This window comes from Orycteropus afer, unplaced genomic scaffold (assembly GCF_000298275.1).
Source record: "Orycteropus afer afer isolate SDZICR_OR568_19922 unplaced genomic scaffold, OryAfe1.0 scaffold00017, whole genome shotgun sequence".
Classification (NCBI taxonomy): Eukaryota; Metazoa; Chordata; class Mammalia; order Tubulidentata; family Orycteropodidae; genus Orycteropus; species Orycteropus afer.
The window spans coordinates 12,634,733-12,661,680 of NW_006921604.1; the positions used below are offsets into that span (position 1 = coordinate 12,634,733).

The following is a 26,948-nucleotide window of genomic DNA, read 5'->3' on the forward strand; positions in this document are numbered from 1 at the left end:
CAGTCTCTGGCTAGTAGGGTGATTTTTGGGTTAATTCTTAGGTCATACCACCACTCGGGAATCTCCAAGCTGTGTCGTCTGTGCCGTCAGGGTCGCTCAGTCCGCTGCCAGACCGCAGCTCCGTGTGTCTCCTTTTTTGGTATTTTCAAGCAAATTCTTCTGCTAGTTGGGATTAGGCCACTTTTGTATCCTTCCCTTCAAGGCTCAGGGGTCCAAGATTATTTCCTGTGTCTGTGTTAATTGGTTTTCCTTTTCTTTGTTGAAGAGCGTCTGTGCAGTCCTTGTGCTTAGTCCGCCATCTTGCTGGAACCCCCCCACCATTGGATTTTAAGGTTGTAAATCTCTATGGAAGCTGACTGCCCCATCTTCCTTCTGCAGAGCGGCTGGTAGGTTTGAACCACCAACCTTTTGTTTAGCAGCCAAATGAACAGAGTAATACTCAAATTGCACCACCAAAGCTCCTTTATATATATATATATATTTAATTGCTTCTCTTGATTATGAAATTCAAATTTTTAAGGCAGTGATTTGATGATGTTTAAGCTACAAGGTAACCCCACGGATTCTGTCTGACCTCATTCCTTTTGAAAAATTTCAGTTTTATGTAAAAAGATTAGGAATGTGGCTCATAACAAGCCAAACTACCACCTTCTAGGTATCAAAGACAACAAGGTCAAGAATGTAACAAGCCTTCAGAGAGCATCACCTGTGCCCATTCCCCCACCCCCTTAAGGAAGCATGACAGTGCCCACCCATCAGGGCAGTCTGCAGAGTGATAATTAAAACCATAGTCATAACCTCAGGGGACAGTGAGTTTATGGTAACGGAGGAGGAGTAACTCAGCAAAAGAGGATGGCTGCACAACTGGAAGAATGTAATCAGTGTCACGGAATTGAACATGTAGAAACTGTTGAATCATTGTATGTTCTGCTGTATATATTCTCAACAACAAAATAATAAAATAAAAAGGAAACCACAGTCATGTCAAGCCAGTCACAAACGCATTACATCATGTGGATTTGTCTGCTGCTACACAATCCACTTTGCCTTCTGTTCACAGACTCATATCCCAAATCAACTCACTATAATAAAAACCCATGAAGTCATACCTAGGCAGCTAATAAATCCTTTGAATTCAATGAGATGGTCCATGTTGTCATCCAGGAGTCTGAAAGTCCTTTCTGCAAGGATCTCTGTGTGGGCTCCGCAGGTCCATGGTGAGACAAGCTTAAACAGGTTTACAAACTGCTTAGGGTCTATGCGGTACTGCTCTGCATAAGGCCTGTTGGGGTCATGGCGCTGCACCACAGGACTGGACTGCTCCCAGTAACAGCTCATCATGTGTTCTCTCTTAGAAACAAGAGGGAGAAGAGATCCATGAGACCACTGCTCGTGTGGGGGATGGCATGCAAACAGCCAGGGCTAACCCACAAGGCCCTCCTCTCGCCTTGTTCTGCCTCTTCCAGTAACTGTTTACTGCATAAGCAATGTTATAGCACAAACAAAGGAAAAGTTAAAATTACTCATGATCTCACCACTCCAATGAATCAGATGTGAAATTTTTCTTTGTTACCTTGTGTTGTTGTTGTTATGCGCCATCGAGTCGGTCCCGACTCATAACAACCCCTCCTTGGGTTTCCGAGGCGGTTACCACTACAGAAGTAGATTGCCCAACCTTTCTTCCGAGGAGTGGCTGGTGGGTTTGAACCGCCAGCCTTCTGGTTAGCAGTTAAGTGCTTTAGCCACTATGCTACCAGAGCTCCTTTGTTACCTTGTAGCCCTCACTTACGTGAATATGTAACTTTAACACAGAAGAGATGTAATTTTTATTCTGGTATTATCACTGTCAATCATATTGTTTGAAAATCAAAAGTATTAGAGAAATTTATAGGAAACAGAAGAAACTAATAACACTGGTTATCTGTGGCAAGAAGAAGTCAGGGGGCAGAACCCAAAAATGAAAGGAAAACTTGTACCATAGACTCTTCCATCCTTTCTGAATTTTGATTCACATGAACAGATCAACAGCTTAAACAACTAAAAGGAAAAAAAAAATAGGTGATCCTAAGCCTTGGGAATAGAATGGAAATGAAAGCAAACAATACTCTCTCTGTCGCCAAGGACCAAGATGACCTTTTTAGAATGTATCATGTAGATCCATTCTCCATTACCTCTTTGGACATCTCCAGTCACAAAAGCCTGAAACGGTTCCCAATGACTACAGGGTTCTTTGCAATTTCAATACCCTCTACCCACAAAGATGGGACAGATACAAGGGCGGACACTGTGACACATATGCACATATCCCTGGATGGAAACCCAAATGCCATTTGTTGTCAGTAGTCTGTATTCTTCACATAGGCTTTGCAAAATCTAAAAAGTACAAGAACTTCTGTGTGTGAAATGAAGGTCTAATAAAACTCCATTCCTAAAAATCCAAGGCACACTATAAATTTTCATGTATATTTGTGTATACTGTGATGCTAAGGGCCTACAAAATGCTGCCCAGGAAAGAAGAGTTGTAATATACAGGCAAAGGACTAATAGAGCTACTTTACAAAGAATCCCACAGGAAGACAACCAATAAAATAGGTAAAGGATATGAACAGGTGACTCAAAGACAATTAGACAACAGACTTAGGAGATCGTACTCAACCTCACTAGTGAACAAATTTAAATTAAAATGAAATGCAATTTCCCACCAGACTAGCAAAAGTTTATAAGAGCAATGATATTAAATGCTGGTGAGTGTGGAATGTAAGAAAATGAGCTTCCTTAGGTACTGGGTAGAGCTGTAATTGGCAAAATCAAACATCTGAAAGGTACTTTTTATCAGTATTGCCTAAACTGGGTATGTGCATTCCCTGTGATGCAGAAATTCCACCTCAAGGAACCCATCCTACAGAAACAGCAGCACTGGTGTCTGGGTGAATGTACAGCACTGTTTACAAAATAGCAAAAACCTGGAAATGACATAAATAGACCTCAATAGGTGAATGGTTAAATAAATTAAGGTTCAGTCACAAAATGAAACTATGCAGTCATTAAAAAAGAGAAGAGACCCAGTGGTCACCTTTTATCCACATAAAGATGGGCTTATAAAATAAACCATATCACCCATGAATACCTTGCTCCCTTAAATAATTGACTACATGAGAACAAGTAGTCAACATTTACCCTAACAAAGATGAGAAGCCAAGGAGGGGCAGGGAAGCTAGAATAATGGAAACAGAACCAAAAGAATGGAGATAATGAGAATGTTGACACATTGTGAAAAACGTAACAAGTGTCATGGACCAAGAGGTATAAAAATTGTTAGATGGAAACCTAATTTGCTATGTAAACTTTCACCTAAAACACAATAAAGTATTTTTAAGAAAGACAAAAGAGAGGTACCTTCCTTAGAACAATCAATCGTGGGAGATAAGAAGGGCAGCACTTGTGCAGGGAGATAGCTCAGAGGGCAGGGATGCATAGGAAAGGACACAGGGAAGAGCGAACAACAGGGAGGAAGTGGGAAGAGAGCGGTTACATTATGGAGATTATAATTAATGTCATGAGACAAAATGGGTACAAACTGTTGTAGGGAAAATGAACTTGTTCTGTAAACTTTCACCCAAATCACAATTAAAGAGAGAGAGAGAGAGAGAAAGCTCTGTAGTACTGATCTAAAAAAAGTCAGTCCAGTAAAAACTGTGAAAGCCAGAACTTGGGTAAGGTGGAAAGCTGTGAGAGAAGGCAAATACAAATATTTTCCACTAATAGTAATAGAAGAGCGGTAAAACCGCACCCTGTCAAAGTTAAGAAAACCTGCAAGACTGAAAAACAAAGCAGTCCTGTGGAGTGCCAGCTCTCACAGGTTTCAGTATGTGATTAGCTGGCGAGAAAATGCAGGCAATTGTGTAGTACAATCCCACTTTAATGGGACAAAAGTGCGTGTGTGTGTCTACAAATAGACGCAGGTACAAGGGGGAAAATCAAGAAAGATGACTGCCGTATTGTTAGTGATAATCACCTGTACAAGGTGAGACTGTAGGGGCAGCCAGCATGCGCAGCCAGTACGAGCCACTTTCATTTCTTACTTTAAAAGGTTTGTTTTGTTTTATTTTAATGCTGAGAATAGGTATAATTTTATTTTCTGTGTTTCATGTCTTTCAGTTAAAGTTTGAAAATAAAAGTCTTTCTATTTTAGAAAATACAAGTCTTACTCAAAACACTAAGCAAGCAAAATCGTATCAAAAAAAGAAACCATCTAGGGCATAAAATAAGCCAGTAATCATGAAGGCATTCAATTGACCATTAATACGAACACATTCATTGACTACATAAAGCACTGCTGCAGGGTGTGTGCAGGAGTCATTTATGACCTGGAGTCTGTATTTATACTGTTCACATCCTACTTGGAGAATAAAATCCATGAAGCTGTTCTTCATTTCAAAGAGTAGGAAACATCACAAATCTGAATTTATGTAATTTAAAGGAATACTTCAAATTAACACTAAAAATACATTTCATTAAGCACCAATCACATTGCTCACTTCTAATAGAAAAGAGTATTTAACAAAGACAGTCAGAGCTGTTTCTTGTTAACATAAAGAATGCCCATGCCCACATAATTCAGGCTTAAGGACAGATAGAATGAAATTCTAAAATTAAGGCATGGATTCCTTATTAAGAATCCATCACATCAACTCTTTAAATCTTGAATCTAAAACTAGCATGAGGTCACCTTTTATCTAAATAAAATAGATAAAATAGACTGGCTCACAAAATGAAGAGCATCGCCAATTAGTAGTATGCACCTTTAAAAAATCATCTATATGAGACCAAACCATCAACAACTACTTTAAATATAAAGATGAGAATGTAAGGGGGCAGGGAAACTAGATGAATGGGAACAAAACAACCAGAACAGAAATAATGAGAATCTTCATGCATTGTGAAGAATGTAACCCATGTCACTGAGCAAGTTGTATAGAAATTGTTGAATAAGAACCTAAACTATTGTGTAAACTTTCACTGAAAAGACAATAAAATATTATATAAGAGGAACTCATCACACCGATGTTCATTGAAGCTCTATTCACAATTGCCAAAAGACAGCATCAACAATGAATGGATACACAAAATATGGTATATACATGAAACAGAATATTACTCAGCTATAAAGAGAAATGAAGTTCTGATACATGCTACAACATGGATGAACCTTAAAAACACCATGCTGAATGACATGTCAGTCACAAAAGGACAAATATTGTACAATTTCATTTATATGAACTATCTATAATTTTATATAAATATCAAGAATATAATGCACTCTGGTCGTGTAGTGGTTAGAGCATTCGGCTGCCAACCAAACTGTCAGCAGTTCGAACCCACCAGTTGCTCCATGGGAGAAAGATGAGGCAGTCTGCTTCTGTAAAGATTTACAATCTTGGAAACTCTATGGAGGAGTTCTACTCTGCTCTAAAGGGTCGCTATGAGTTGGAATTGACTCAGTGGCAGTGGGTAGAGGTATGGTTTTTGGTTTGGATCTAGAATTGGCAAATACATAGAGACCAATGTGTATTAGAGGTTACTGCAGGTGGAAAAGGTAGAGTCATTGCTTAGGGGGCACTGAGTTTCTGTTAAAGGTGGTGGGACAGTCTGAAATACAGGGTGGTAATGGTTGCACAACATGAGTGTAACCAATGTCACTAAACCGTACATGCAAAATATGTTGAAATGGCAAGTTTTATCACTTATTATTTTTACCACAATAAAACAATTTTTTTAAAGAAAATAACATCACATATTTATAAAACATTGTAAGGGCATTTCTACATGGCCCCTTCCCTTGAGAAAAGAAAATTTTGATTCAAAAGACAAGACGTGTGTATAAAACCCAACTCCAGAACATTGTGCCCCACAGTACTAATAGGAGTATTAAAATACATAAAGTCCTGACCATGGAAATTCAGAGGAGTCAGTACTGTCAGGGAACAGAGCAGTCGGAGAGGCTGTCATGGGTGTGATGCTGGAGCCGGGGTTTGAGGGGACTGAGGTGTTGAGCTGCATGTGTAAGGCAAGCACCCCACTTGCACAAACCAAACTAGACAACTTGATTACTTGAATTTCTTTTGGCAGTGCATTTGAAAAGATCTCGTATTTATAGAGTTTTGTAAGTTTTTTTTTTTCCTTTTAGCATTATAAAAACCTAAATGAATGGCTTTTTAAGCTTCAAAACAAATCATCTGTTTATCTGCTCTTCTGACCCTAGAATTCCCCATTTTTCCTCCTTGAAGGCCCAAGAGAGGTTGGGGGGTGGGGACACCTAGTAATCTTTGACTCCATGCTTTCTCTTCACGCAACAAAGGAAGTGATAAAACTCAGAAACAGGTAATGTTAATGGGAGGCTTGGGTCTGAGAAGTTCTCACACACATCCTGCTTGTCACAGCTGAGGAGTGCCAGGAAACACTAACCCCAGCCTTCTTGGAGACTGCAGAGAAACGTGCCACTCAGGTACTTGGAGGTTTCCAACACCTGGGGCTCTGCTTTCCGAGGACCAGCACCAAAAGCTCAAAGCCAAACTTATGCCATCGAGTTGATTCCAACTCATAGCAACCCCCATTGGGCTTCCAAGGCTGTAAATCTTTAGAGAAACAGACTGCCTCATCTTTCTTCTGCAGAGTGGCTGGTGGGTTTGAACCACTCACTGACCTTCTGATTAGCAACCAGATGCCTTAACCACTACACCACAAGAGTTTCTTCTGAGGATCAAAAAATGCTGGTTATTTCTGTTTCAACGATTTTGGCAACTTGAGTTCAAAGGTGAAAGAAACTCAGAGTCTCCTCCCAGGAAGTGTGCTGCTGCTGCTGCTGCTTTTTTGGAGTACTTGGTTTTCACTGTGGTTAATATACAGGCAACCAAACATCTGCCATTTCAATCATATACTCAGGGACATTAAATACATGCATCATGTTGTTCAACCATAACCATTAACCATTCTCTAATTTTTCCATCACCAGAGCCTGCACCCTTTTCAACGCTGTACTTATTTTTTGCAATTTTTCTTCCTTCACTGTCTGAATATCAACAAGGGATCCATGTGTCTGCCTCTCCACTCCCATTTTTATGGACTGTTTCAAGCAAGAAAACTTCTAACAAAATGCTTGAAGATGTTCTTTGCTGGGTGATTTAAGTAGCAAAACCTGGGAATCCACCTCAGTGTTTAACTATTAGAAGTACGGTTTAATATATTAAGTGTTACCAATATGATGATTATAAAGTCATTAAAAAAATGCTAACAAGTATACAAGTGTTAATAACAGCAGCACAAGAAAACGGAGAATAAAAATTAGCATGCATATCAGCTACACAAATATAAAAACAGGTATACATATATTGTGAGGTAGGATTATGAGGAATTAAAAACCACATGAGGTGATAATTTCAGTAACAGTTGCCATGGACAGGCAGCTCATTAGAACAGTAAACAGCTAGAAGTATGGATCACCAGCACCAGACCCTCAAAGGAGCGCAGTAGGAGCTCCCGTGCGTGAGCCATGCCCGGCCTGTCTGGTTCCCAAGAGAACCCCCTGCCTCCTTCCTCTCAGATGCTTGGCTATGGTCTGGGTTCCAGCTAGAACATTCACACCATCTAGGAAGAAAGCTGCTGATAGAGGAGTGAGATTGTGAAGGTTCTCAGCAGAAGCAAGCAGACATGGGAAAGACAGAGCTGGCAGACACGGGCAGCTTCAACCCCTGCTGCCCCAAAATAGCACGGAGCCAACGCCGATGGCATTTGTGTGCTCCCACCCTGGACGGGCTGGGTGGCACTGGCTCTGGCCTGGCCCCAGGCCTGCAACTCCCTCATCTCTCCAGATTTCCATACCTTGAATAAGTCGTAGAGTTCCTCTAAGTCTTCAGGAAGAATCGAGACTTCTGGGATAACGACACGAAGCTTCAGGAAAGAATAAAGAGTGATGCAGTGAATTCTACACCTGCACCCCCAGAAGGACAGGAGGAGGAGGGGAAGCTTTTCCTCCTAGTGTGGAGCACTGGGCGTGCTGCGACACCCACTGCCCTGTGGAACAGCTTTTTCCACCGGAGCAGCTGCAGCTTCCAGACCTTTCGGATACAAAGATCACTTTACAGTATCTTTCCCCAATTTTATCCTTGACCTCTAAGTCATTCAATAGTGCTTCAGGACTAATGTATTAAGTTCTAATGGAAGCTGAAAAGTTAGTGAAGATACAGCTTGGCCAGCAATTTCCTTCTGAATAACAACCCACACCTGCTGCAAACCATCTGTGCTAGGCATTTTATATCCCACCTCACTTAATCCAACTCATAGCAAGCCCTCCTTGGGTTTCTGAGGCAGTATTACTACGGAAGTAGATTGCCCAACCTTCCTTCTGAGGAGTGGCTGGTGGGTTTGAACCACCAGCCTCTGGTTAGCAGTCAAATGACTTAGGCACTATGCTACCAGAGCTCCCAATCCTACACGGTAGGTATTATTATCCCCATTTTACAAATGGAAAAACCAAGGCTCAGAATGGTTCCCTTGCTCACACTCTGATTCCATAACTAATGCTGTTTGCATACCAGGTCATCCAAGTTTTTAATTTAACGCAAAAAAAAAAAAAAAAAAAATGCCAGCATTCCTACATTACATCACCATAATGGACACACATACGTATGCTTCTCCCAGGTGAACCCCCAACTGCTGCAAACAGCCACTCTGAGGAGCTCCCTACTCACCACATTCTGCTTTGTGGTATTTTCATGCCCTTGGAGAACCCTGATCCTGTGTTTACAACGCAGGTGCTCAATCTGCTTCACAGACTGGTCTCCAAATTTCTGCAGGAAAATAAGGGCTCACTCACTTACAAAATCCCCTTCTGTGCAGAAACAGAGGAAACAAGAAATCACCCAGGAATCCCCCCTGGAAGTCCATCTTCCAAAAAGCTCCCTAGGGACGGAGGTGGGAACATGCAGGGAGTGTGTCTGTGGGGTGAGGGTAGACTCTAGTTACCTCGTAGGAGTCCCGGATCAAGTCAGCAATGTCAGTCACAGGGTAGGGCTCCTGGTCATCGGAGAAAAAAGCATGGTAGCTGCCGACTGAGGGCCCAGGGCTCTCCTCATTTTTTATGTGATCCAGAAACCTGAGCACAACCATCCACATGAAGACACGTTTATCCTCATCTGGGAACCACAGGACACCTCCTACTCTGACAGGGGGCTTCACACATTTTGAAGCACTTTCTTATATAGCTCAGTTGACTCCATACATGGTGTGAGAAAGGCAAGTTAGCAATTAATGTCCTCATAAAGCCAGGCTTGTCAATCTGGGCTCCAAGGACAAGTTTCTGGGGTTCAAGACTCCTCAGTGAAATAATGTACAAAAGGTTTCAGTGGAACAACACACTATCTGGTTCTGTGTCACCCCTGTGATTGGTTATGATCCAATCTTTGTGACCCATAGTGTTTTCACTGTCTAATTTTCAGATCACCAGGCTTTTCTTCCCAGCCTGTCTTAGTCTGGAAGCTCCACTAAAACCTGTTCAGCATTAGAGCAACACGCAAGCCTCCACTGACAGGCAGATGGTGGCTGTGTATGAGGGGCACTAGCGGGGAACAGAACCCAGGTTTCCTGTTGGAAGATGAGAATCCTACCTGACTCACTACTGCTCCCATTCTTAAAGGGAATCACAATTTTAAATGCGATTCCATCTCCAAGAGAACCAGGTTTTAGTCCTAAGCCTAATTTGACTTTTCTTTCCTTGCAACCATTGCTGTTGTTATGTGTCGTTGAGTCGGACCCGACTCATAGCGACCCCACCTTGGGTTTCCGAGGCAGTATCACTACGGAAGTAGATTGCCCCATCTTCCTTCCAACTGGAAGGAGCTCTGGTGACATAGTGCCTAAGGCATTTGACTGCTAACCAGAAGGCTGGTGGTTCAAACCCACCAGCCACTCCCCAGAAGGAAGATGGGGCAATCTACTTCCATAGTGATACTACCTCTGAAACCCAAGGAGGGGTCGCTATGAGTCAGATCTGGCAGTGAGGTTTTTTTTGCAACCATAAGATGTCTGAAATATCCAGACAGCTGTCTGGAGCCAACATTTCCTAGAGTTTTCCCATTCAAGGCCATTGTAGAACATCTAGACTCATAAGACATTTGAATGTTCTTAAAGAAAACATGATAGCCCTCTCTATTACTGGACTCTTACTTGGAGGAGAGGAGTAAGGGAAGATGGGGCTCTTCAACACACACTGGTAATAGTACCGCGGACTGGCTCTGGGAGGCGAAAGACTGACAGGAGCGTAGAGGCAGAGAGGAACTGAAAAAGCTCCCAAAGTGACGACACTGCTGAGCACCTGCTGCTGTCCTACCTGTGGTCTCCCAGAGTACCGAGGCTCCACGCTCTACCCCCAGTTTGCCACAGAAGCAGATGGCCAGAACCCACCTGCTGAGGATCATCAAGGCCTGGCCATCGTCCTTGCTGCTGCACAGGTCCTCAGCATTGGCCTCGAGCACAGCCAGCCCCAACTGGAAGATGGCTTTGATCCCATCATAGAAGAAGCAGTCTACAACATTCACTGCACTCTCTAAAGGCATAATGCTGAGGAACAGAGTCAGGAACCACGAGAGAGATATGGACGCCAGGGCTGAGAGGTCATTCATGTGCTCTGCCAGCTCGGGGAGGTGTTCTTTGATGAGCTCTTCAAAGACAGACTGGTCCACTTGAGCCCCTTAAAAAGAAAGGCAACAAGGCTTTGGTTGGGGAGGGCTTCACACTCTCTAAAGTTAGCCAGAATGAAAACTACGCTGAGATTAATAGAACAAGGAAACAGAGTACAGAGCCCGGAAAAGAAGCCACAATTAGCAAACTGATTTTTGGCATTTTCGCTAAGGTTATATAATAGGAAAAGGATAGTCTTTTCAAAAAATAATGCTGAATCAACTGGATAGCTGTATGGAAAATAAATAAATAACCTCAACCTCTACCTCACACCATATAGAAACACGTATTTGAAATAAACCATAGACACCTAGATATAAAAGCTACATGTAAAACTTCTAGTAGAAAGCATAAGGAAAAGGAAAAATTTCTAAGCACACAAAAGTACTAACTATAGAAAAAATTTTAAGTTGAATTTCACCAAAATTTAAGACAGCCTTCTTCAACAGACACCATCATAAAATAAAAATGCAAGTTTCAAACAAGGAGAAAATGTTTCCAGTCCATATATCTGACAACAGTCCTTCATCCAAAATAAAGAACTCCTAACTCACTAAAATCTCACTGCCATTGAGTCAATTCCAACTCACAGTGGCCCCACAGTACAGAGTAGAACTGCTCCATAGGATGTCCAAAGCTGTAAATCTTTACAGAAGCAGACTGCCTTATTGTTCTCCCTAAGAGCAGCTGGTGGGTTGGAACCACCAACCTTTTCTTTAGCAGCTGAATGCTTTAACCACTATACCACCAGAGTTCCTTCCCAGGTCTTAGTGTCAGTGCAGAACTACTCTGTTTTTCACTTTGCTACTTATTCCTTGGGTCTAGGAATTCCTTCTTGTAAATTTAGCTATCCACCTAAAATAATACGTTTTCATTTATCCAAAACGTATAGGTGTCTATAGCAGGAGAGTATCTAAGTTACCTTATGCCACCATTTTGCCAGAACTGTACAGAAAATCCCACGAGTTCATTTTCAAATTCAAGAATCAAAGTATATGTGTGCAGAGATGAGCTGAGTGGTACAGAGGGATTTTGTAACTAGGACTGATGATAAACTTCTTTCCCCAAGCTTTGTCATTATTCTCCAGGTAGAGACAACTGAAGGAGGGCAGTTTACCTATCACTCGGTGGTTGAAGTAATCAGGCAACATCCGCTCACACACAGCAACCAGCAACCAAAAGGCTTCTTCTTCTTTGGCATACAGCAGCAATACTGAGGTCAGGATGTTCATGGACTGCTCAGGAGTTCAGAGAGGAGCCACAAGTTACTGGCCAAGGCGCACGATACCACAGAGATTTAAAAATGTACAAGCCCAAATGATCCACATACTTAAAAAATTTTTGCAGGTGACAGAAAATAGCACATTCCAACTGTACTGACAATATGAAATGGGATAGCCATGATATCACTGTGGGTTCTCACAAGGCGGACCAGTTCAGCAATCAGCCACTACTGAGTCACTGTCCTCCATCCAGCAGTGCTGGATTTAGCCGTGTTGCACACCTCGGGCTTTGATCAAATCTAGCTGCGTACACATTCTCTCTCACTCTCTCTCTCTTTCACACACAAACACACAACCCCATACAACTTTATTCAGCCACACATTTTTCTCACTCACAGGAGAGCAAAATTTGAAATCTGACACTTTGAAATGTCAGAAAACACTCTCATCCAGTCTTGTGTTGGATCATTTGTTGTTTTAACTTACTGATTTGTATCTTGTGCTTATTTACTATATCCTTGAACTCAGAAACTGTTCAGAGGATGTCTTACTTGTGTTTTTTTGAAGGAAAGTGAGTGCCCTAAGTATCTTTTTCCTCCCCAATAGCACTGCCATTTTTGAAGTCATCCTGATAGTTTCTGTAGAGGAAACATAAAGCTCCAAGGGAGTTACAGGTGATCCCATTCCACAAGGAGGCTCCAGAGGAGCAGTGAAGACTGAATGTGCCCTGGAGCAAACAGCTATCAGAGTGCACATGTTTCTCCCAGCACTAGACAACTTCCTAAATCTTAATTATCAGCCAGTTTGACTGTACAAAGATAATGTCCTTTGGCCCTTTTTAGGTATGTCCTTTAAGGGCAAGGACCACGGTTTGCTCACAGCACCAAGCACAGTGCCTTCACACAAAACAGCCCTCAGGACTATATGGCTGAAAAGAGCAGAGAACCAGAGGGTCCAGGTAGATAAACGTGAGACACAGAGCCCCCAGGAGACCTCTGCTCTTTGGTGCACACAACTTCACCTGGCAGTATCCAATTTGAGGGTTCCGGTGGGCATAGGCTGTCAGCACTCTCCTCAAAGCAGCTATTCCTGTTTCATTTTGGAAGGCGGGGTGCTCTGGTAAGGAACGGTGCAGGTCACGTTCGATCTCCTCTGTCACTAGGCAACACTTCCCCATGGACTCTTCTACCAGATTCCCATAGTAACCAGGATGGGAGGCGAGGTCTGTGACAGCATCTAATGGTTTTAAAAGCAATTTTTTAAAAGGAAATGATTATCAGGTTGGTGTCAACATGGGGAAAGGGCTGGTCCATCAGAGAGCCTCAGTGGGATCAAATATTTTGAGACTATGTAACCAAATAAAGTTCATTTATACCTGTGGTCTATTTCAAAATCAAAACCAAAAAAAGAAAGAATTTGACTTTTCTAAGAATAACCTTACATAGAGGGTGGAAAAGCTTGCACTAGAAATAGTATTAATACGTTTTTCATACACTGTATTTCCTAATACCAGAAGGAGGAGTACAGAAGCGTCATGCATTGGTTCAACAAGAAGTTATTCAGCAGCTGTGTATAAAGCACATGAGAAGATGTAACTGTGATTAAATAAAGCTGACAATTAAAATGGAGCCAGCATACACCAGCATGAGTTCTGAAGGCTAAGCTCATGATGTATAAACCTAAGCAGATAGATGAAGCACAGAAAACTCCCTGCACTAGCCCAGGTCTCTGCAGCCTTTGTTGTCTGCCCAGCAGCCCAACATCAGGGATGAATTAATGCTGCGTGAGGATCTGATTCACTCTCAGCCAGCACCAGGGCTGGCTTTTGGTTCAGTGGTAGAATTCTCGCCTTCTATGTGGGAGACTCAGGTTCAATTCCCAGCCAATGCACCTCATGTACAGCCACCATGTGTCTGTCAGTGAAGGCTTGCAGGTTACTATGATGCTGAACAGGTTTCACTGGCACTTCTAGACTAAGAGAGAGTAAGAAGAAAGGTCTGGCAACCTGTTACCAAAAATCAGCCAGTGGAGGCCCTAGGATCACAGCAATCTATTGCGGCAATGGTACAGGACCAGGCAGCATGCCGTTCCATGGTGCATGGGGTTGCCCTAGGATCACAACAATCTATTGCGGCAATGGTACAGGACCAGGCAGCATGCTGTTCCACGGTGCATGGGGTCGCCATGAACCAGGGGCTGACACGACAGGAGTTAACAATTAAACTCTGCAAGAACTGGCAGGATAGTGGGCTCCCATACTGACATTAGCCTCATACAGGGAGATGCCAGGAAGGCAAGTGGTTGCAGAAAGGGGCCTGACTCTGCCTTTAACTAGTAGTTAATGTTTTAAAATTCTTAATGAGTTTAGTAAAAAAAACCCTCCTTCTCAACTCTCCCATTTGCAACTCCTGACTGAGATCCTCCTCATAGCTATTAAACACTCACTATGACATCACGTGTAATAATCAGCATTTACACTAAATGCTCCTGTTCATCAAGCAACAGCTTAAATTTCTGTCAACAAAGGAAGCATTCTATCACTATGAAGACATTGTCCTGTATGAAGTGACCACACAGGTTATAAAAAGGATGGGTGTGCAAATGTTGAATTAAAGTGTTTAATTAAAAAAAAAAAAAAAAAAGGATGGGTGTGTATATGTGCCTTAAAGAGATTTATGGAAGTGTTTTGATCATGTCTTTGGTTGGCACTGAACAAGCAGCAGCAGAAAGCAGCCAGGGGGCAGGAGGGATGTCTGAGCATGTGAATCAAGGTGCATCAATAAATAAATATAAAAAACCCTCAGAAACCAAACTCACTGCCCGTTGAAGTATCAAAAAATAACCATTCAAATTATCATGAAATCCAAACGTTCTAGAGCCATGAGGGTGGATGAAACCCTGAAACTATTGCTCTAAGATAGTCTTTAAACCTTAACCCAAAACGGTCCCCAGAAGCTGTCTTTAAAACAAACAGTAGCTTAGCTTAATTAGTAAAGAACATCAACCTTGGGCACCGTGCTCTTTTCAAGAACTGTCTGTATGGGTTCAAACTGACAACAGCAACTCAAAGGATAAGAGGAGAAACTTAGGGGCTAGTGGGTTTATTTTAATGGAGGTGGAATAATTTGGAAAAGTATAGCAAGAAAGGTTGCAGAACTTGAAGGATGAAATCCATGTCACTGTATTGTGTGTGAAGGAATTATTGAATTGGTGTTTGTTTTGCTCTGCATATTTTCACATACCCACACATTCACACATATTAGATAAATAAATAAATATCAAGCAAGTTCAATGCCATCAAGTATGCCAGTAGGGAGAGGGGAAGTAGGGCTGGACTATTTTGGGGGAGAAATAGTGAAGCGGGAGGAGAGAGCTGACGGAATAAGGAATCCACACGAAGTAGGACAAGGCAAGGTTCAGAGCCTGGGGCAAGCAAGGAGTCAGAGGACAGTTCTGAGGCCCAGTCTCTAAGAGCCTCATTGCTGACATGAACACATGTGGGACTGGGGACGGGGAGCTTAATACCATGCCTCCCACAGCACCCTGAAAGGGCAAAATCAGCATTTCCTTCAGGAGCAGAAAACTCACACCATCACAACTGCAGGTTTCCTCTTTCCTCTTCCCACTCATGGTGCCTATGACTTCTTTACCAAAGAGAATAAATCACTCACAATTTCTGCTTAAAGAGTGACAGAGCAATGTCTGACTAAGGTGATTTCTGGAGAACCCATCCATCAACAAGTGTCCTGGGGAGGGACTCCCAGAAACCATCAAACAGCAGCAGAGGGAAGCCCTGAGGATAGACAAGGTCACTGCTGTAGGAATAAAATGATACAGAAAGAAGAAATGGGGACAGAAGACCAATCTCCTGCAGTGTGGTCTCTTATGGACGCTATCTGTCTTCAGTGAAGGAGGGACAAATAGAAACTATACTCAGGAATTTCTTTCAATGACACTATACCAAAAACAAAGCAAAGAAACAAAAAACAAACCCACTGCCTTCAAGTCAAATCTGACTCACAGCAACCCTATAGGACAGACTAGAACTGTCCCATAGAGCATCCAAGGTTGTAATCTTTCTAGGAAGAAACTGCCACATCTTTTTCCTGGGGAGCAGCTGGTGGGTTTGAATTGCTGACCTTTTGATTAGCAGCCTAACGCTTTAACCACTGCACCACCAAGGCAGAGTTTATGAAGATTTCTTGTTTAGTCTATTTCAGAGCTCATGCCTATAAAGACACTTCACTTCCAGGGGTTTGCTAATAGAATTCTCAACACAATGTATAAAGTCATTTTTAAACAAGAGGGGATTATTTGCCCCAGACCTCCACATTTACAGAGAACATTACAGCCCACAGACCACAAGCAACTAGACCAAGTTCCTGCAGCTGAAACAGATGGGTTTCTGAAGTTCTTAGGAAGGAACTGCACTGTCAGAAAGTAGTAGATGACGTCATCTGCACACACATGTGCGTGCGCACACACCCACACAACGCTCAGTTTTAGGCCTCTGACTCAAAACATTTGGCCTGAAGACCAGAAACCCTTACCTGAGAAGAGAAGCCAGAGTTTGCCACGTAAAGATTCAGGGATCCCCATGGCCACGAGCTTGCGGATCTTTTCTGTGCGAAACATACAAACAGTTCTGCCATATTCCACAAAGTGGTCGTTCCACAGGCTTATTTTTATCTGTTCTCTGGACTGGAAATGGAAAGATTCTTAATGTACAAAGACATTTGCCCACACCCTGCACCATAGTTAATCCACAATACATCACGGAGAAAGCACTGCCCCTTTTAACACAGAAACCAGCAACCACAGGCAATGAAGCCTGTATTCGTTCAGCAAATGTTTACGAGCCTCTGTAAGACACAGGATACAAAGATGAGGAACGGAGCAGCAGCCTTTAAGGAGCTCACAGCCCACTGGGAGCATTTACACAAATAAAATACAATTCCCCTGACAATGTGGACAATAAGTATATGTATGCCCAAATACAAAAGGAGCACAAAGGAGCTGGGAGGGTGTGGATGGTAATGGTGATATTAGGCAAATCCTAACATCCTGACCATGTTGACACCAAGCTGGCTGCTGCAGCACAGGCTGACTCAGAGGGCAAAGGGGGGTGGAGGATATCACCATTTGCTTTGAGCTTCCTGACAGCCAGAGAAAAACATTAACCTGAACTGAAATTACAGTTACATTTTAAGAAACAAGAAAGGAGGGACCCTGGTCAACTCGTCTAACCTACAAGGGACAAGTCTCATCAATCCTTCTAACAGGTGGGGGGTATGCCCTGAGCCCCTCTAACATGAGAGATATGCCATGAGCCCCTCTAACATGTGGAGGTACTCCATCAATCCCTCTAACATGTAGGGGGCACCCCATCAGCCCCTCTAATATGTGGGGGTAACCCACTGACCCCTCTAACATGTGGGGGGTATGCATTGACCCCTCTAACATGGGGTACCCCATCAACCCCTCTAAGATGTGAGTGGTACCCTAATAACCCCTCCAACAGGTGAGGAAGTATCCATAAACCCCTCTAAAATGTGAGAGTTCCCCATCAACCCCCTAAACACGTGGAGGGGTATGTCAATCCCTAGGCAACTGAAAACATTTAAAATTATCCCCAGATAGCCAGGATTTTCAAAGTGCCTTTTCAAGAGGATATTTTTGCACGCTTTCAATTATTTATATTTTCTAGTGATGGAAGAAGTGCATATATGTATATTCAATCTTCTCTTGCATTTAGTCAAAAAGAATTGATTGAGCATCTATGTGCAAAGCATTGTTCAAAATGAAACCATCAGTGAAGTGTAAAGGAGCGACCTAGAAGAGCCATGAAAGGTTAACAGATAATGTTTGTAGTCACCGCTTGGTATCTATGGCTGGCAACACTGGCTTCCGACCTTCCATGACATCATTTCCAAATACAATTTCTAGACTATTTACCTTACTGTACATGCCTCAAATCCTCTCTACAGAGGAAAACCGTTAGGTTTGTGTAATGAAAGCATTTTTAGCTCAGTAAAAGTAGAAGATGGTATCTCTTTGCCCCAAAAAACAAAACAAAACAAAACAAAAAATTACATCAAGGAACACACACACAGACACCAGTGGCTAAAAAGGCGGACTGAAAATGACAGAAAGACTTGCTCCATTTCTGGAAAAACCTACGTGAAAAAGCACTCGTGGCTCTTCAGGCCGTGCAGGCAGGAGCTGCATCAATTAATTAATGGGCAGATAATAAGAGCCACCCACTGCCAGTCATTTTGACTATGTCCTCAAGTCACTCAGACCTAGCTGCTCAGACAACTAGCATCAACTGAGCCCTTCATTTTTTGCCTTTTTGCCAATGAGGGACACGAGGCAGGAAGTGCAGTAACTGCTCACGGCTGCCTGGCAACCCAGAGCCGCACCAGCTCTCCTCAGGCCCTGCTGGAGCTCTATTAGCAGGTGCTATCTTCCATGACTGGTCAGACAACTGTGAAACCACACCTGTGCTACTGGCACAGCTTTGCAGGTGCCCAGAGAGGGCAGCGACACTTCACCCACCATGCGGGAGTCAGGGCTCTGGCTGCCTGACTGCTGGAAGATGGCTATCAGGGCCTCGGGGTTAAGCAGTGGGCTCTTTTCTTTCACACTTTCCTCGCTATTTTGAGAAGACACCATTTCAAGATCCCCAAACTTGTGGTCACTGCACATGCTTGCTGAAGGAAACACAGGTGAAGTCTGCATGGCCAAAAAAAAGAGAGAAAAAAGAAAGTCAATGCTTTTCATTGTTGGATAGCTTTTGTTTTGCCTTTGGATGAATGAATACAGATTTAAACATGCCTACCTACCAGCCACTCCCCGGAAGGAAAACTTCTTTAGTATATTACTTCTATAGTAATACCACCTCAGAAACCCAAGGAGGGGTCACGAAGAGTCAGATCCGACTCGATGGCAGTGAGTTTGGTTGTTTACTTATTTATTTTTTGGTTTATCTATTTATGGTGCAAACTGTTAAGTGCTCAGCTGCCAACAGAAAGGCTGGTGATTCAAGTCTACCAGAGGCTTCTTGGAAAAAGGTCTGGAGACCTACTTCAGAAAAATCAGCTTCTGAGAACCCTATGGAGCATGGTTCTAGTCTGACAGACTTGAGCTCTCCATGAGACAGAATCAATTCCACAGCAACTGGTTTGCTGTTGGTTTTTATCTATTTAAGACTTGAGGGAAAAGAGCTGACTAACATAACTCCAACAAGATTTGATCCTTAGAAAGAAATGATCCATACTGACTTTTCCCAGTGAGGCTATGCTGCTGACCCATAGAGCAAGGGTCTAATGTGGTGGCCAGAAAAGCTGGGAAGGGTTCAACCTCAGGCTCCCCTTACCTTCTTGTACTGAGGATGACCATCTCTAGAAAACAACTCTAGGACATAGAGAGATACTTAATCTCCTTTCCTCCCTATCACTGCTTTGGGTGAGGTGGAGGAAGTGAGGGATGGATGTGATAGAAAAAGAGGACTGGGCACTGGAAAACCCAGGTCCATTTTTATAGCTGTCTGACCTACAGAACAACGAAGTTTCTCTCTTTCAGCAAGTTACACTTGCCCCTAAACAACTTCATCCTCATCAACCCTCTAACCTATGAGAGGGATATCCTATCAATCCACTCCAAAGGTGGGAAGTACCTTGTCAATCCCTCCAACTTGTAGGAGGGAGCCTGGTCAATCCCTCTAACATGTGCAAGGTTGCTCCATTGACCACTCCAACACATAGGGAATACAGTAGGTGGAAAGGTGCCCTATCAACTTCTCCAACTTGTAAGGGGGTTTCTCATCAACCCCTATAACCTATGAAGGTGTCTCATTAACCTCTCTAACCTGTGGGGGTGCCTTGGTAGCCCCTCTAACCTGTGGAATACTTACTCAGGACACTGAGTGTATCAGAAGTGATAATGTATTGTCTGATACAGTGATCCGATTGCTATCATATTTTTCTTGTATCTCAACAGATCATCTTTACATGCAACCCCCCTTTGGAGACCACTGCCCCAGAGGTGGTGACACAAGGAATTTTCCGTGTACAGAATCCTACTGCTTTGAATCATCATACCATGTCTTCATTACTTGAGGTGTCATAATGCACAGGGTGGTTGGCATGGACTTGCTTCAGCCTCGCCAGCAGACTCTCCACCAAGTTATCTCTATCCTTAAGCTCGATGAACTGGAAGGCCATCTTGCTCCTGATGCTGACAATGATGGGGTTAGGCAGCAGACTTGTGTCCTCCATCTTCTCAATGCTCACTACCTGTTTTAAAAGAGTGTACACACAAAGAGACAGTAAGAAAGAAAGAAGACATTTAATTGTATATTCAGACAATATCCCCCAAATAGAAGGCAAAGCCCAATAACTGCAATTAGGAATTGGTATAACAGATAAAAAAAATATAAAGCAGCTACTGGATTTCTTGCTCAACTCTTAAGTATCTGGAAAATGAAGACACTTAATGCAGAACAATGACATGGAGGGAGAAGAGAAGACATATGAAAGAGCTCTGAGTTTTTCCAAAGAACAGTGCTTAGTCAACCCATTCGTATCTTACAAGTAGCAAGAACATGGTGGTCTTGATGTGTCACAGAGCCACGGGCTTTTCTCACAGTTAGAGAAGTAAGGAACTGTCTAAAACCTAAAGGACTCAGCTGCTTAGACCTGGAAGTCAAAACAGGCCCTCTCATTTCCAAGAACAGAATTACAGAATTTTATAGTACGAAGAAAGAGCCCTGGTGGTACAATGGTTATGGGGTGGCTGTTAACCAAAAGGTTGGCAGTTCAAACCCACCCAGTGGCTCCATGGGACAAAGACCTGGCAATCTGCTCCTGTAAAGATTACATCTAAAAAACCAAACTCATTGCCATCAAGTCGATTCCAACTTATAATGAACCTCATTAGTTTCTGAGATGGTAAATCTTTATAGAAGTAGACTGTCCCACTTTCCTTCCATGGAGAGGTTATTGAGTTTGAACCACCAATCTTCTGGTTAGCAATGAAATGCCTTAGGCATTACACCACCAGAACACCTTCCTGTAAATAATACTGCCTAGAAAACCCTATGGCGCAGTTCTATTCTGTCATATATAGTCTCTAGAAGTTGAAATTGACTCAATGGCACCTAACAACAACATAGTAAGAAGAGACTTTATACATTTTATAAGAAGTATTTTTAATTTTTAACAATATTCCAGGCCATCACTTGCTTGTCAGTTTGTCTTACTGTGGTGGCTTGTGTGTTGCTGTGAGGCTGGAGGTTATGCCATGGGTATTTCGAATACCAGCAGAGTCATCCATGATGGACAGGTTTCAGTGGAGCTTCTAGACTAAGACAGACTGGGAAGAAGGATGGGGTCCATCCACTAGTGAAAACATTGGTCACTGAAAACCTTATGAATAGCAGTGAGCACTGTTGATTACTAGAAAATTTCATGAAGAGCTGTGAAACACTGTCGGATACAGTGCCAGCAAATAAGCCTCTCCCAATAGAGTAAAGCTTTCAGGATTGTCATTTGCTTATGGGGCACTACTCAAAATGTGAAGAAACAATTGCAAACATACATTAATACTCAGAATGTGAAATGTATGAAGTACGAATCTAGGAAAACTGGAAGTTGTCAAAAATGAAATGGAACCCATCAAGATTGATATTCTAGGCATTTGTGAGCTGAAATGAACTGGTATTCACAATCATATGGTCTATTATTCCAGGAATGACAAACTGAAGGAGAATAGTGTTGCATTCATCATCAAAAAGAATACTTCAACATCTGTCCTGAAGTACAGTGCTGTCAGTGATAGGATAATATCCATACACCTACAAGGAAGACCAATTAATACAACTATTATTCAAAATTTCACACCAACCACCAAAGCCAAAACAAGGAAATTGAAGATTTTTACCAACTTCTGCAGTCTGAAATTGACCAAACATGGAATCAAGATGTGTCGACTATCACTGGTGATTGGAATGCAAAAGTTGGAAACAAAGCAGGATCATCAGTAGTTGGAAAATATGGCCTTGGTGATAGAAATGGCACCAGAGATCGCATGACAGAATTTTGCAAGACCAACGACTTATTCATTGCAAATACCTTTTCCAACAACATAAACAGTGAATGTATACGTGGACGTCACCAAATGGAACACACAGGAATCAGACTGACTACATTGGTGGAAAGAGGGACTGGAGAACCTCAATATCATGAGTCAGAACAAAGCTAAGAGGTGACTGTGGAAGATCATCAATTGCTCATATGATGTTCAAGCTAAAGGTGAAGAAAACCTGAAACAATTCCATGAGAGATATAGAATGACCTTGGGTATATCCCACCCGTATTTAGAGACCATCTGAAGAATAGATTCGATGCACTGAACACCAATGACAGAAGATCAGACAAGCTGTGGGATGACATAAAGAATATTATACAAAAAGAAAGCAAAAGATCATTAAAAAGACAAGAAAGGGAAAAACACCAAATGGATGTCAGAAGAGACTCTGAAACTTGCTCTTGAATGGAGAGTGGCTAAAGTGAAAGGAAGAAGTGTTCAAATAAAAGAGATGAATAGAAGATTTCAAAGAGCAGCTTGAAAAGACAAAGTAAAGTATTATAATGAAATGTGCAAAGACCTGAAATTAGAAAGCCAAAAGGAAAAACCACACTCAGCGTTTCTCAAGCTGAAACAACTGAAAAACTTGAGCCTTGAGCCTTGAGTTGCAATATTAAAGGATTCTACGAGCAAAATATTGAATGATGCAGGAAACATCAATAGAAGATGAAAGACAGAGTCACTATACCAAAAAGAATTCGCAGACATTCAATCATTTTAGGAGGCAGCATATGATCAAGAACCAATGGTATTGAAGGAAGAAATCCAAGCTGCACTGAAGGAACCGGTGAAAAATCAGTCACCAGGAACTGATGAAATTACCCACTGAGATATTTCAACAAACAGATGCAGCTCTGAAGGTTCTTACCCACCTATACCAGGAAATTTGGAAGACAGCTGCCTGGCCAATGGACTGGAAGAGATCTGTATTTGTGCCTATTTCAAAGAAAAGTGATCCAACAGACTGTGGAAATTATCGAACAATATTAGTAGTACCACATGCAAGTAAAATCTTGCTAAAGATAATTCAAAAACAGTTGCAGCAGTGTATTGGCAGGGAACTGCCAGAAGTCCAAGCTGGATTCCGAAGAGGACATGGAACTAGGGATATCAATGTTGATGTCAGATGGATCTTAGCTGAGAGCAAAGAATACTAGAAAGATGTTTGTGTTTTACTGACTATCCAAAGGCATTCAATTGTGTGGATTGAAACAAATTGTGGCTAACATTGTGAGGAATGAGAATTCCAGAATATTTGTTTTCATGAAGAACCTGTACATAGAGACACAGAGGCTTTTGTTCTAACAGAACAAGAAGATACTGAATGGCTTAAAATCAGGAAGGGAGTACGTCAGGATTGTATCCTTTCTTATTCAATTCACCATACTTATTCAATCTGTATGCTGAACAAATAATCTGAGAAGTTGGACTGTATGAAGAAGAATGTGGCATCAGGATTGGAGGAAGATTCATTAACAACCTGCAATATACAGATGACACAACCTTTCTTGCTGAAAGTGAAGTTGACTTGAAGCACTTACTGATGAAGATTAAAGACTGCAGTCTTCAGTACGTAAAGAAAACAAAACAATAAGCAACATCATGATAAATGGAGAAAAGACTGAAGTTGTCAGGGATTTCATTTTACTTGTATTCTCAATCATTAATACTCAAGGAAGCAGCAATCAAGAAATCAGATGTCATATTGTACTGGGCAAATGTGCTGCAAAAGACCTCTTAGAGTGCTGTAGAGCAAAGATGTCTCTTTGAAGACTAAGATGCACCTCACCCAAGCCATGGTACTTTCAATCACCTCATATGCATGTGAAATGTGGACCAAAGAAGAGTTGAAGCTTTTGAGTTGTTGTGCTGATGAAGAATACTGAATGTACCATGGACTGCCAGAAGATTAAACAAATATGTCTTGGAAGAAGTGCAGCTGGAATCCTTCTTAGAAGCAAAAATGGCCAGACTTAGTTTCACCTACTTTTGTTATGTAGGGACCAGTCCCTGGAGAAGGATATCATGCTTGGTAAAGTGTACGGTCAGTGCAAAAGGGGAAGACCCTCAACGAGATGCACTGACGGTGTCTGCAATGATGCTTAAGCACAGCAGGGACTATGAGGACGATGCAGAGCAGGGCACTGTTCCGTTCTACTGCACACAGGGTCGCTGTGAGTTGGAGCCGACTAGACAGCACCTAACAACAGCAACAACAATGCTCCAGGAGAGTATAAAAGCCAAGTAGTTTGCCAATTTTTAAAAGGCAAAGGCTTTTATAAGTTGCCTTTTTTCTTTTCTTTTTTGGAGGGTAAAATGGGAGAAGACTCATTCCTAAGAGTTTTTGGAAAAACTTTTATTGCTAAGCATGTACTTTTTTTTTTTTCAAAATTTTTTATTGTGTCTGAGGTGAACTGTTTACACAGCAAATGAGATTCCTATTCAACAATTCATACACACATTGTTCCGTGCCACGGGTTACAATCCCTGCAGTGTGTCAACACTCTTACCAATTCCACTCCACCTGCCATCCCTCCAGTTTTCCTGCTCCTCCTTACCGCCTTATCTTTGCTTTAGGGTAAATGTCGACCTTTAGGTCTCATATGGGAGCTCTGGTAGCATAGTGGCTAAGACACTTGCCTGCTAACCAGACGGCTGGCGGTTCAAACCCACCAGCTACTCCTCGGAAGGAAGGTTGGGCAATCCTACTTCCGTAGTGATACTGCCTCGGAAACCCAAGGAGGGGTCGCTATGAGTCGGGGCCGACTCGACGGCACATAGCAACAACAACAACAACAAGGTCTCATATAACTGTTTAAATGAGCACATCGCTCATGGGTGTTATTGCTTATTTTATAAGCCAGTCTATTATTTGGCTGAAAGGTGATCTTTGGGAGTGGATTCAGTTCCAGGTTAAAAGGGTATCTTAGGGCAACAGTCTCAGGGGTTCCTCTAATCTCTATCAGTCCAGAAAGTCTGAACTTTTTTTCATGAATTTTAGTTTTGTTCTACATTTTCCTCCCATTCTAACTGGGATCTCCTATTGTGTCCCTGGTCAGAAATGGTGGTGGTGGTGGTAGTAGGGTACCATCTAGTTCTTCTGGTCTTGGGTAGAAGAGTCTGTGGTTTGCATGGGTAAGCAAGTACTTTTCAGTAACTGCTTTCTTAATATCGTGGAGGTTATGTGAGGATAAAGATTTATGCTTTGTTAGTTCTGACTCCATATTGTTAGAATTAGAGCCCATATTTTTAGTTAACATGCCATTTCTTTAAAACCTGGCTTCAACCTTGTGTTGTAATTAACTTGTTCTCTCTCTCAGATACAGTTATAGTTCCTGTTGCATCCTGTGATCTAAGACAGAGACATCTATATCAATAAAGGCATCTGGGCCGGACTTTGCAACCAGCCACCTGAACTTTGACAAACACTGGTGGAGCCTCTTATGGTTACCTATCTCCTGGGAACTCAGAAGCAACATTCCTTTCTTAATTGCCCATTGTCCTAACTTTTGGAAAAGTGTTAACTAATCCTGCATATATGGCATGTCTCTTTTTTTCATTTAGTGTAAGAATCCCTGACTGTAAGCGCTGAGCAAAATGGGTGTTTTTGGAGTCACTGAGCCCCTGTCAGTCTCTGGTTGGTGCGTTTCCTAACTGAACTCTCTTCTTCCTGAACTCTGGTGAAGAGTATTGGCTGTGCTGCTCCAGGGCCGGCTCTGGCATTTTTCAGCCAACAGACTGTTTTCACCAATCACATCTATGCATTTTAGGTTGCCCTAACAGCAACAGAAAAAAGCAAAGGTTAAAAGGGTGACAGTCAAATGCAGGCCACGCCTCTTCAACAAGCCAGGGCAAGACATCCATGTTTAGGTGATGAAAGCTTGCTGTGTTATTCCCTCTTCCTGGGGCCCATCTTACAGCCAGCAACCCGTGGTTAAACATGACAAAAGTCTGGCTTCAGGAAGTATGCGCTACGGTAGCTATAACAAAACCAGCAGTGGTGAAAGGCAGTGTCTACCTCTCTGAGTGGAAGGACAACATTACAACAGCCATCTTCCTTGCTAGCAAAGCAGATGTAACTATCAGAGGTAAACATCCGCCCCACAGTGTGACAGCGACTAAATGGTGTCCAAAGAGAACAATCCATGACTGCATGCAGCTTCTCTTTCCTTGGCAACCTGAAGAAGGCCCGGAAGAACTCCTTCTGTGCTCTGGCTTCAAGATCCCTGGGGGAAAAAAAGAGAAAATAAAAAGGAGGAGGAAAAGTTGGGGAACACACTAGATTGCAAAGGAAAACATTTTTAAGCCCACTGGCACACCGTGCATGCAAAGATCATAAAACCAAAACAAAACCCCTGCCGTCAAATCGATTCTGACTCATAATGACCCTATAGGATAGAATAGAACTGCTCCACTGTACATCTTTATGGAAGCAGATTGTTTCATTTCTCTCAAGGAGTGGCTGTTGTTGTCGTTAGGTGCTGTCGAGTCATTTCCGACTCATAGCGACCCCATGCACAGCAGAACGAAACACTGCCCGATCCTGTGCCAACTCCATGATCCCTGCTATACTTGAGCCCATCATTGCAGCCACCATGTCAATCCATCTCGTTGAAGGCCTCCCCCTTTCGTCGACCCTCCACCCTACCAAGTGTGACATCCTTCTCCAGGGAATGGTCCCTTCTAACAACATGACCAAAATAGGTGAGACGAAGTCTGGCCATTTTCGCTTCCAAGGAGCATTTCGGGTGCACTTCCTCCAGGACAGATCTGTTAGTTCTTTTAGCAGTCCACGGTAATTTCAGCATTCTTCGCCAGCACCACAACTCAAAAGCATCAACT

General features: G+C 42.5%; 1 protein-coding gene across 1 annotated transcript in view; it reads right to left on the minus strand.

The window, feature by feature from the left end:
- Nucleotides 1–26,948, minus strand: part of TBC1D8 (TBC1 domain family member 8) — a 168,116-nt gene that overhangs the window by 20,381 nt on the left and 120,787 nt on the right. Inside the window, exons 6-16 of the mRNA XM_007959479.2 lie at nucleotides 26,125–26,332; nucleotides 20,060–20,254; nucleotides 18,516–18,692; nucleotides 16,508–16,658; nucleotides 12,979–13,193; nucleotides 11,852–11,969; nucleotides 10,459–10,744; nucleotides 9,022–9,151; nucleotides 8,748–8,846; nucleotides 7,879–7,947; nucleotides 1,110–1,350 (exon numbers count right to left, since the gene is read on the minus strand). Of these exons, the coding sequence (XP_007957670.1) occupies nucleotides 1,110–1,350; nucleotides 7,879–7,947; nucleotides 8,748–8,846; nucleotides 9,022–9,151; nucleotides 10,459–10,744; nucleotides 11,852–11,969; nucleotides 12,979–13,193; nucleotides 16,508–16,658; nucleotides 18,516–18,692; nucleotides 20,060–20,254; nucleotides 26,125–26,332 (1,889 nt within the window). The remainder of the gene's footprint in view (nucleotides 1–1,109; nucleotides 1,351–7,878; nucleotides 7,948–8,747; nucleotides 8,847–9,021; nucleotides 9,152–10,458; nucleotides 10,745–11,851; nucleotides 11,970–12,978; nucleotides 13,194–16,507; nucleotides 16,659–18,515; nucleotides 18,693–20,059; nucleotides 20,255–26,124; nucleotides 26,333–26,948) is intronic.